Below are 12078 nucleotides of genomic sequence, written 5' to 3' on the forward strand. Positions count from 1 at the left end.
TCCTACATCAATAATACTAGATTCAGTTTTGGTTTGAAATTTACTTTGTCTGCAAATAAGATAGCTACCCCTGTTTTTTTCTGGGCTCCTGTCACATGGAGAATTATTTTCTCTCTTTTCACTTGCAATCTATGGGCTTCTTTTTGCACTAGGTGTGTTTCTTGTATACAACATATTGTTGGATTTTGCTTCTTATTCCATTTTGCCAGTTTATTTTTCTTGATTGGTGAGTTGAGGCCATTGACATTGCTGGTTATAACTGATATGTACTGACTTATTATTGACATGCTATTGGCCTTTTGTTGACTCTTTTTACTTTTTCACCTTCTCCTTTTAATTTCTTGCCTTGCCTATTTGATTTGCTCTGTTGGGCCTCATGGTGTTGTTGCCTTCATTGTCTTTTTCTAGGATCTTGTTTAGAATTGCTTGTAGTGCTGGTTTGGTATTCATGTAGTTTCTCAGGTGTTCTTTGTTGTGGAAGTGTTTTATTTCCCCATTCATTTTGAAAGAGAGTTTTGCTGGATACATCAGTCTAGGTTGGAGGTTGTTCTCTTTTAGTACTTGAAATATCTCATTCCAGGCTCTCCTTGCCCCGAGGGTTTGTGTTGAAAAGTCTGCTGTGATTCTGATGGGCTTTCCTTCGTATGTGATTTGTTTCTTTTCTCTTACTGCTTACCTACATTAACTTACTTCTCACTCCAAGACTTACCCCATTTACAGGTGAGGGAAATGAGGCTCAGAGCAGCAAAGTAACTCACTCGCCCTGGGTAACTGAGCCTGAAACCCAGAGGTTTGACTCCCATGAGGCTCAGCACACAGGTCTGGGGTCTGGTTTAAGAAGCTCCCCGGGTCACAGAGATGGACAGCCATGTTCATAGGCCCTGCGCTCAGATGAACTCCAAGTTGCCTGTTGGTGCTGGGCTGGTCACATTATTTACCCTGGCCCAGGCTGTACTTCCTAGCGGGTTTATCAGATAAATAGTAAGACCCAAAGGCTCGCATTACAAAGGCTCCCATTATGACTGGTCTGGACCGTAGGTTTTTATTTCAACAGGAACAAGCAATAGGAAGCCCCTTGGTGCAGGGTGGGAGGGACAGATGGGGCACTCAGTCCAGGGACCCTGCTCAGCCTGTAGCTCCTCAGGGCTCCCACACCTGTGTTGGAAGGAATCCTGGCCCACAGAGGTGTGGGGCAGCCTCCCACCCACATAAAAGACCCTGCTGCTCTCCTGGGGAGAAGATTTTCCTTCAGGAGAAGAAAGCACCTGAATTTAGTCTTTTCTGATAAGAACATGAAATTCTTTTTTTTTTTCCTCCAAAACAACAGGATGATAATCTGACATCAATAAAGAAATGTCTCATAGGAAAATGGATACATATTGAAGATATACTCCTAACTGAAATAAATAAGGCACACATGTGTAAATACCGAATAGTTTCTCTGGTGTCTATAAACTATAATAATACATAGGATCCTAATAAGATTACTGACATTGTGAAATAGGAAGAAAGGGGCTAAATGTGTAGGGAAGGTGGGATGGGTAGGGGAAAGGTAATAAGGGAAAAGAAAAAAATGTGAGATAATGAAAAGATGGAAATAAAGTGGTTGTAGATGGGGAGGGGAGGAGGGGGTGAAGGGAGGGCAGGGACAAGGGGAAAAAATGAGAACCAAGACCTGTCATGTAGAGGTACAAGATCCCAACAATGAATATAACTGTACTGTATCCCTAAAATGTACCAATAAACTCAATTAAAGCTGACAAAAAAAAAAAAGAAAAGAAATGTCACCCAAATAGTGGTCATTAAAATGTCCTTGACAAAAATCTACCTACAACATTTTTAGAAGCTCAGGAAATCTTTAGGTCAGACTTTCCTCAGCAAGCACCATCAGCTGCCCTGGGCTGGTCCTGGGAAAGGGCTGTGCCAGGCAACAAGGACTACTCCCCTGATCCTGCTCTGCAGACATGGTCTAGACCCAGATATGGCTCATTCCAGACCAGGACAGCCCAGGACTGGCACAGGCAGGCCCATGGGGGAGGGGAGGCTACAGCGCAGGGAAGTGCAGTCAAGGCAACAGCATTAGAGCTGGGAGAAATGATCAGGAAGGTGAGAAACCAAACATTGTATAAATTCTCCAATTTGTGACCATCTTTATGACTAGAAGTATGCTAAAGAGATTCAGAAACATATGCTATTGTTTTAGTTTTTGTTGTTGTTGTTGTTGCTTTGTATTTGAGACAGGGTCTCAGGTAGCTCAGAATAGATGTTTTTGTAATTTCTTTTAGCATGTAATAGTGGACACAAATTAATTTAAAAACGCAGACATCTCTGGGAAGACAACAGGTTCTCAGCCCAAGTTTTAAATCACTTGGAACTTAAAAAAAACCCAAAGCCTAAGCCCCAAGTAAAGCAATAAAGCCAAAATCCCTAGCAAAATGCCTGGCCCTAGCATTTTTGTTGTGGTTTTGGGTGCTGGGATGGTGATGGGTCCCAGGGCCTTGCAGCCTGAGCTCCCAGGCCCCAAACCATAGGGCTGTTTCAAAAGCTCCCAGTTACATGCATCCATGCCCCTGAACTCCAGTGCCACCCTTCCCCGGGTGTATTACAGTGGCATGGGGAAGGCAGAAGCATATTGAGCTGGCAAGAGATCAGCTGATTGGCACTCAAAAGGCCCCTGGAGTGTCCATGGCAGACCTGAGCAGGTACCATACTTAGGGGGCAACATGAGACTTGTGACAGGCAGGCAGCACTCTGGCCATGTGCCACTCTGCAGCAGCAAGGGCCTCCCATTCCCTGAAGACCAACCCCCATGCATCCCCTCTGAGAAGGCTTCCCTCATCTGAGCCCACCCCTGGCTGCACCCTTGCACCTGCCCAGTAATGCTCTGTGGGGGTCTTTATTCATTGCACTCAGTGTGTGCTCTCGTCTGTCTTTTAAGTTTGGGTCACTGGGTCCCAGAGCAGTGCATGGCACATAAATACTAAGGAAGGGGGCCAGGCATGGTGATGCTCACCTGTAATTTTTAGTTATTTGGGAGGCTGAGGCAAGAAGATCATGAGTTCAAAACCAGACTAGACAACATGATGAGGCACCTGACTCAAAAAAAAAGAGATACTAAATGATGATTCAGTGGATACACGAATAGGAGAATGTGTGAATTAGGAATATATTAAGGACAAATTTGCTTATCATCAAATATTCGACCTGGGCATGGTGGCACACACCTGTAATCCCAGCTATTTGGGAGACTGAGGCAGGAGGATTATTAATTCAAGGCTGGAGTTCAAGACCAACCTGGACAACTTAGTGAGACCTGATCTCTAAACAAAAATTAAAAAGGGTTGGGGGTGTAGCTTAGTGATTGAGTACCCCTGGATTCAATCCCCTGTACCACAAACACAAGATGAAAAACAGAAATAGTCACAGTGTCCAGTGCATTTCAGCCCAAGAGCTCAGATGGAGTCTGTTAAAGTCGCTCTTTCACATGGAAACCTGGTCTGCATGTGTAGCAGTTTCTGTGAGGTGAGTGAAATACATTCTGTTTCAAATAACCAACTTGCAGATGGATTTTTTTTTGTCCATTTGTCTGCGATGCTGGGGAGAGAACCTTGGGCTTCACATGTGCCAGGCAAGCATTCTGCCACCGAGCCCTGCCCCCCACTCAGATGATTTTAGATCATAATGCCTTTCTGATTTAAGGCTAAAAGAGCTCTTCTTCCAAAGTTGGGGCTAAAGAGAATGCTCACCTCTTACTCTCTGGCAGGCATACTGTGATCTGAGTCCAGATCTACACCATTCCTTTCTCTTTTGCATTTAGAGATGGGGTCTCATGTGGTCCAGGCTGGCCTCCAGCTTGAGGCACAATTCCTGCCTCTGCATCCTGAGTGCTAGGATAACAGCATGTAGCACCTCATCTGGCCCATTTCAGGGCTTTTCACAACGCAGCATGTAATTTTGTTTTCTCTAATAATTTCATGAGTCAATGGGGCAGATATTTGGCCAGTGTTTAAAACAATGGCCAACATTCACAGGGTACCTGCCTGGTGCCAGCACTCTTCCAGAACTCAGGTTCCTTTCTTCTTCCAAAACAAAAAACAGAAACCAAGCTCAGGAGGCTGACTCTGCCCTCAGGCCAGAAAAACCCAAAAAGGATTGGCTGAGGTACTGACCAGCTGTCCTCACTCTGCTGGGGGCAGAGCAGGGGGAGCCAGCAGCAGCCTCCTCTTCCACACCTACGGGTAAAGCAGGAAGTCACGTAATAAACCACCCATGCATGAGTCTCAGACAGGCAGTCAAGGGCCAGGGAGCGAGCTACCCCAGTGGAGTGGGACCAGGCTGCTGAGAGACAAGAGACTGTTCAGGGAAAAACTTGCATCTGTATATATATATTTTTTTATCCTCCTGCCTCAGCCTCCCAGGTGCTGGGATTACAGGCATGCAGTACCATGCCTGAGTACACTGAAATATTTTTAAGTGGCTTAACAATAATTGAGAAGTAAGGTTTCTTCCTGGAGAGATGAGGAGCAAAGGAGGAAGCTTGTAGAAAGATAATAGATGGTCTTTTGCTTCCTCTGTGGTGTGTGCTGGGGAACAGAGGCAGGAAAACATCTTTGATCTGAGAAAGAATGCAATCACCCTGCTGGGGAGGATATGGTAAAGGGGACTTTGTAAGTTCTGAGCTCCCACTCTCAAAAGACTTTATGAGCGCAGGGTGACTTGTCCTTTGCCTGCAGAAGTTGTAGCCTTACTTTAAGTAAAAACAGGGAGTCGGTTCACTGAAAGCTTTGCACTGAACTAAAAACAGATCCCCAGGGGCAGAGTCACTATGTGAGTGACTTTTCTATTGTAGGTCTGCCCTAGAGGCAGTGGGCATCCCTGCTTCCAGCTATGAACATTTGGGGGAATCTTGTGTTGTCTGAGGAAGGGCCAAGCAAAGTTTCGTAAGTAAGAGAGCCAGTAAAAAGCCATTTCAGCCTGGTGGCATCCTCTCCACAGAGTGGGAGGCAGGGACCATGTTGTCATTCTACTTATGTCTCCTTTGGTACCCAACACGTAGCCCCCAGCAGTTTCATTAGAAAACAGTTATCAGTCAGTTAATCTCATTATCTTTTTGGTAGCCATCAGTATTACCAATTATTATTATTTCTTTGTTAAGAAAAAAGTACAAATTAGCTTATCCTTTTCCCCAGAAGGCCTCGTTTCTTTTCATCCAATTTATCATTTTGTTCCTTCCTCATTCTGAAGAGCTGGCAACTGTGCCGCCCTTAGGAGCAGGGCCAGTCTGCTTTCTGGGTATCTTGGCATAAAGAAAAACTCGGTGCTGCCCCACTTTGTTAGCTGTGTTTCTGCCAGGGCAGTTGTCTGTGCACAGACTGGTCTCTCACTGCTCCGTAGGGAGGGTGGATTCCTTCCCAGGGGTGTGGAAAGGGCTGGTTGGATAATAACCATGTAAATCTGAGGTCGAGGGAGTCCACACATACTAGGAAATAGCGCCAGAAACAGGACCAGTAGTGATGAGTCGTTGTAGGACTTGCCAAAGGAAAACCCACACAAATGTACAGATCAAAGAAAGGTGTGTGCTAAGTGCTTAATTTTGAAGTATGCAAGATGCATTTCCCTTTGTGGTTAAAAAAAGAAGTAATCCAAAACTTTCCCCACATTTAATGCAACTGTAATCTCACAGATAACCAGGGAAAGCAAAAAGGGAGTGAACCGGCATGAAGTCAGGAGATTTATATTCTTATGATGTCAGGTGAGATGTATGCTAAAGGTAACAGCACTGGGCTCTTCAGTGGTAGGGTGCTAGGCCTAGTATATACGAGGCCCCGGGTTCAATCGCCAGGACTACCATTGCCCTACATCCCCACCCCAAAACAACTAAAAGTGAAAAATTTTATCCTTTCCAAAGACTGTCTTAAGAAATAAGTTTTGGGGTCTGGAGTTGTAATCTGTAGGAAAGTACATGCTTAGCATCCATGAGGCTATAGATCCAACCCCCTACACACACAAACCTACATGTCTTGAATGCAGAAAAGGCAGCAAATAAAGACAGCAAACAATATCTCTAGGCCTGAGACCTGATTCCTTTTCAAAGTTCATTGATGGCCACCTTGCTCAGCACGGGCTTGGCATCTTCTACCAACTAAGCTACACCCCCAGCAGATGAGTCACTTGTGTGAGAATCCACTGATCTCCACCCACTCCCTCACCTGGGATCAGAGGCAGTGATCCACCTTCTCCCACCCTGAGCCCGGGTGGGACAGATGCCTCTCTCTAATGAACTGTGCTCCGTACCTGCTTTTCTCCTAAGCACAAGGTTTGGGGTTTGAGTGGGGTAAGGTTAATTTTTATTTAAGAGACGCTCTCTCTTGCATTGGGCCAAGAGAAAAGAGACTTCTTTTATGCTCTGAAATTCCCTTTCCCTTGCTGTTTATGATGAATTGGAACCTCTGGTCAGAATAAGAATCAAAAGAGGGGATAGGAAAGCCCACAGAAGACACCAGGAACAAACAATGCCAACAGCTGGGCTTCCTGGCCCAGATTCGCTAACAAGCATTTCATTCTTCCCTACAGCAAAGTCTGCTCGAGACGGGTGAAAATTCCTGTACAGGATAAGTGCATCTGAAGCTGGACTCCTGAGATCATTCTCTCATCCTTGTCTGCTTCTTCCCTCCCCAGGGCCACGGGCTTCGGCTTCCTGAACGCACTCTGTAAGGCGGCAGCAGTGCTGGGCAACCTAATATTCGGCTCCCTGGTGAGCATCACCAAAGCCATCCCCATCCTGCTGGCTTCCACTGTGCTGGTGTGCGGAGGACTTGTGGGGCTGCGTCTGCCTGACACACGAACCCAGGTCCTGATGTGACGGGAACCAAAGCCATGCTCCGTGCTCTTCCTCCTCCTGCCCTGGGTCGAGTCTCTGGATGTGCTTAAGGCTTGGGATTTTTCATGTCTAGAAAAGTGGTCAAATATCAGAACACAACCTGTTGCTGTGACTTAAAATGTAGACGCGTATCATCTTCCCCTTCCATGTGATTTTGCACGGGTTTATTTTTCATGCATTGTTATCTTTCCTGACTGTGACACTGCTGCCTCCCAAAATAGCAGGGAAAGAACTGCTAAAATGTCCTAGTTGGCCAGGCCTCCCTGGGATGCTGCTCATTGAAAGTTCAGACACTAAGCAAAAGCCTGTTGTTGTAAGAAATAGATCCTGCTCCGAAGGCAACATTAGCAGGAAATATACATTGGCATATTATTACAGTTTTGCTGAAGAGAGGGATTCTTTTCTCTCTCTTTTCTTTTCTTTTTTTTTCTCAGAGTGCTATTTCCTGTTTACTTAGAAAAGGACACCCAGCAATTTTTGCTATTACAGCAGGGCCTTTCAAAGAAAACCATGTGGTACACACAGGCTTGGGTGGGGCTCTTTCAAGCAGACAATTAAGGTAACTGTGCTGACAAGGAAAACAAAGGCTCAAGCAGTTACCAGCAAAAACCAGAGCGAGCAGAAGCAAGTTTTCTGACAGGAAGCCCGATTAGACGTCTAAAGTCTGAGGTAAAAGCATCATAGCGGTGTCGGGGATTGGGGTGTGTACGTAGTTCACACTGCCTCAGACTCAGTTTGCCTCCATTTACCCCATCCTCACCCACGTCCCAGGCTGCCGTGGATACTTGTCAGGCAGATTTAGAAAAGGAGAGAATTGCTTCCTAAAAACCACCTCTGAGCCAGGCATGGTGGCACAGGTCTGTAATCCCAGCCCTCTGGGCAGCTGAGGCAGGAGGATCGTAAGTTAGAGAGCCCAGCCTGGGCAGCTGAGTGACTTTGTTGCCTCAGTGCAATGACTCTGCGTTCAACTCTCAGTATCACCAAAAAATAAAAATATCTGCCTTCCTGATTTTGCTCGTCAGACCAACTTCTGTAATCTAGAGAATGTTAGTGAATATCTAAATTGTAATAAATTGAAAATTAGGAAGAAATTTACACCTAAAACCACTGGAAATGCCCAATGGCACCTCTTCCTGTGCCTGTTTTCTAAGACTAATCTCATCCAAGCTCCTCTGGTGGAAGTTGGAGTTTGCCTTCCTTCCTGGCATCATGGAAGCACATGCTCCCTCCAAGCTCCACCTGGGCTGGCACTTGGTCCCAGAACAGGCTTGTATCCAGAGGGGCCTCCAGCAGACTTGGGTAGCATCTCCTAGCGGCCATTGGCCTGCTCACTTTACCTCTGGAGTCTCCGTGGGCTGGGAAGCAAGAGGTCACCAGGACACTCCCACGGGCTGGCTGTCAGTTACTCAACCTTCTCTCTCTGGGGCTGACCCTCCCCCAAGTGCATCCCTTTTACACATCGTTGAAACCAGAAGCCTCCTTGTAGACTTGCAGCCAGGAAATCAATCCCATATTTAACAAGATTCCTTTTTTAACTCTCCATGTCTTGTTGGAGAGTGAACCTCATTAGCACTTCTAAGATCTCACAGGAAGGGGCAGGCTTTTGTTTCCACTCATCTTCACATCAAGAGAGGTCCTCACTCCCTGAGCGCACCCCCCACACCTCAGGGTCTTCTCTTCTCTTCTCCTAGGGATCCTTCTTGAGCTGGCACTGAAAAGTGTCTGTCATCCACATATGTCATGAATCAATGGGGCCAGTAGAGAGGGCAGCCAGAGTGGGGTTGTGGCGGAAAGCAGGTGTCTCCCTGGGGAGGTATGCATGTGATAGGGCCAGAACACCTAGAAAACTCAAACCAAAATCTGCAGGGGTGGAAGAAAGAAGGAAAATCAGTAAAGACTGGACATGATTTATTTGAGAGATAGCAGCAAAGTAGGGTAAGAGACAGAACCCCACCCCACACTTCTGCCTCCTATTGTATTATTGGAGAACGAAAGACTGCAGTCAAGAACCCAAGAAAGTACCCTGTATGTTTTTCTGTTTCCATGTGGACTCATTTCCCCACTTCTCTACCCCTTGGTTCCTCTTCTTTACAAAAAGACCTACTGGGGAGCAAGCAGGGCTTTTAGTTAAATGAGTCATGGGCAGAATAACTTAAAAAGATGAGTCCATCCACCGTGCAAAACAAAGGCAGAAATGTGCATGGGTGTCACTCTTGCTACTTGTCCATGATAGGTAATTTTGCTTACTAGACTATCTTTTTGTTTTTAAAAAGTCTTTATTGTCCATTGTAGATTCTAAATGTATAAAATATCTACCAAGCTGTGGGGTAAAGATATTCAGAATTTTATCTGATCACTGGACCTGGCCAGCAGGACCCTATTTTATGAGGCCCACCACCCTGTGTCCCTTTCAAAAGGACCATGCTTGGCCTTCTTATCATATAAACTGAGCCTCCTGGGTGGCCCAAGAGGGATCTCTTCTAATCTTCTGGACAGTGTGTGGTCACAAACCTTCTTGGTCACCACCTTTTCCACTTTCCATACACTTTCCTTTGCCTCTTCGACTCAGTTCATTCCCTTACTGTCTGTGAGGGCTCCTGTTGCTTCTGAAGGTGTGTGGTATGGCTTGCTGGGCTTATTTGTGGTGTAGCTGAGGATTAGGGTAGAACCATGAGATTAAACAGAACTCACAGTTGTATGAGGATAAGTGGTCCCTGGCACTTGGACACACAACTACCATCTCATTTCATCTACAGTAGAAGGAAAATGAAAGTATAAAGTGAAAGCCCAGCAAACAATCCCACTTGCTCCTGTATTTCCAACTCTTTTTCTAACTAAAATTTCCTCTTAGCTATTTAGAAATGATTTAGAGTCCTGTTACTCCCGAATCTTGTTACTGTCACTGAATCTTCTTAGAATGAATAACAAACAGCTCCTGTAAATTAGGATTCTGCACCACCTTATCCCCAGCTATTAGGTCTTCAGGCATCAACTTGCTCCCAGTCCTGCTGCCTGATTCATGACCCGGAGAGATAAGACCAATGGGTCCCACACAAGCTCTGCCACTGGGGAGTGGTGAGCCCCAGATCTTACTTGAGATTGAAAAATTTTAGTCCTCAGTTTTTCCATGGCTAGGGTTGAAGACTGGGCTACTGTGCTTTCCAAGTTCTAGAGGATTGCGATGAAAATAGCTTCTCTTCTCTATCGTCCACTGAACCAACACTAAGGTGGTACCATTTACACACTGAAAACTTTTAAAAATAAGCAAGTATATAAGGGGCCAAGAATTTGCTTGGGAAGGTCTTCTGGAACAGTCCAGAGAGTGAAGCTCTTATGATGTTTGTGCTGCCCCCTCCTCGCAGTCCTGAGCTTTATGTCAATGCAGAGCAGCTGGATGGTTACCATGGCCCAACCAGGGAAGGGTCCCACCCTGGCGGATGTACCTACAGTTAGAAGACTCTCCAACCACAGCGCTACCACAAAGGCTGAATCCCACAGCTCCTCCAACTCCATTGGTTTCTTGAAACGTGGCCTTAAGTAGACCCAGGCCATCAGAAACAGAGCTTCTCAGTGATTTGACCTCACTTGGGAAAAGTACCTGCACTTACAAGTCTCACCAAATCAGAGTTCAGGTCTGCACCTAGAACTCGTTGGTGTTTTTCAGATTATCTTAAGGGTTTGAGGAGAGGTGGGAAAAGAAATGTGGTGGTGGAGGAAAAGTCCAAGACACCATTGATAAGATTTAAGGGACAAGGTGAAGCCACTGCAGAGACATTCTAAGCCTTGGGATTGTTCCCAGTACATCCCATGGGAAACCAAAGCAGAATATGATACTCTCCCACTTTTTCTGTTTAATATCAAAATGGTCTTTATCTGTTTCTTCATAAGACACCTTACTCACTCATGCGTAGATGTTTCGTGGAGCCAGGAACATCTGATTTTGGCCTTCACCTAGAATCACAGGAGAAAAACTGCATGCTCTGTTATTCAGAGATACACTGGATGCATATCGAGTTTCCTTTTAATTCCCAGATTATGCCAAACCGAGTCTGACTGCCATACCTACAGAAACACCAGTCGTGTTGTGACAGCAAAATCTACTCAGTCAGGCATTCTGAAGTGAACCATCATGGACACATTTGTTAATTTTTGTTCCTACTGAGCAGTGTTTTGAGCAAAGCATCTCTTGTACCCTGTGTAATGCAGACCAAAGAAAATGGTCAGTGTCCTCTGGGAGCAGGGCGTCTTGTGGGAGGAGTGGAGTGATCATTTGTACCATTTGTGGTCTTCTCTCCCTGTCAGCAGTCTGTTCCAACCAAACACAGGATGGTTTGCCCAAACTCCCGCCATCTTTCTCCAACAACACCTAGAGCCAGCTTAGCATTTCCAGCATTTGGAGTTGTAAGAGTTCAATTCAGGAGTCTACGTAGGTACTAATGAAGGGTAGGGGAGAGGGCTGACTTTCATGTGCTTATTCCCTTCATGAAGCACCTCCCCATGTGCTAGGTATCCAGGCACTGAGCTGTGTGCAGATAATTAGTCCTTTGCTGAGTTTAAATAAGAGCAGGAAAGTGGATTCCCCACCTTACTTTTTAAGCTCCTTACCCCATCTTGACAAAGTGCATTTTTTTTTTTTTGCATTAAAACTATGTAGCAATTAGGATTACTTTTGACAGAGAAGACCCCTTCATTGGCTGGCCTTTGTTGGAGGGATACTAACCAGTCCTTGGCAAATGAGGAAAATAGGCCCCCACATATACTATGTCTTTAGGAAGTTGTGCTAAGACACTATTCAAGGAAAAGAGCAACAGAGGTAACCCCGTCTTTCTAGAGATGCTTGTTTCTTCTTAGCTTCTTTTCAAGGTCTGAAGTGGAGAATGTTTCCAAGCTGTAGGCTGGGGTTTTCTCTGCAGAGCCCTGGCAGCCAACTGCTACTTCCCTGGCCCCTGCCTCCCAGTGTTACCTTTCTGATGTCGGGATTTGTGGCTGAGTAAAGCTGTCTTTGCATATACCCTAGAGCAGCTTCCCCTTCTCCACCTCCAACAGATAAGCTGCCCAGAAAACAGGTTCTGACAGCACTCGCTGTGCCTGGGCACTTGGAGGCTTCAGCTTAAAACCAGTGCTCGATGGTTGCCAAGTGTCTTTCAGCTGCAAAGGACTTTTGGGGTCTGGGGGCCGAAAAGGAGCAGGACCAAGAG

At 45.8% G+C, this 12078-nt stretch overlaps 1 protein-coding gene across 4 annotated transcripts in view; it reads left to right on the forward strand.

The window, feature by feature from the left end:
• The window catches only part of Sv2c (synaptic vesicle glycoprotein 2C), a 206865-nt gene extending 195897 nt beyond the window's left edge, over window positions 1-10968 (forward strand). For all 4 annotated transcript variants that reach the window (XM_010619116.3, XM_033761491.1, XM_033761488.1 and 1 more), the window contains one exon: window positions 6679-10968. In XM_010619116.3, coding sequence (XP_010617418.1) covers window positions 6679-6862 — 184 coding nt within the window. In that variant the 3' untranslated portion in view covers window positions 6863-10968. The remainder of the gene's footprint in view (window positions 1-6678) is intronic.
• Window positions 10969-12078: the final 1110 nt, after the last annotated feature.

Source organism: Fukomys damarensis, unplaced genomic scaffold, assembly GCF_012274545.1.
Source record: "Fukomys damarensis isolate Sample0158 unplaced genomic scaffold, DMR_v1.0_HiC HiC_scaffold_1, whole genome shotgun sequence".
NCBI classification, from domain to species: domain Eukaryota; kingdom Metazoa; phylum Chordata; class Mammalia; order Rodentia; family Bathyergidae; genus Fukomys; species Fukomys damarensis.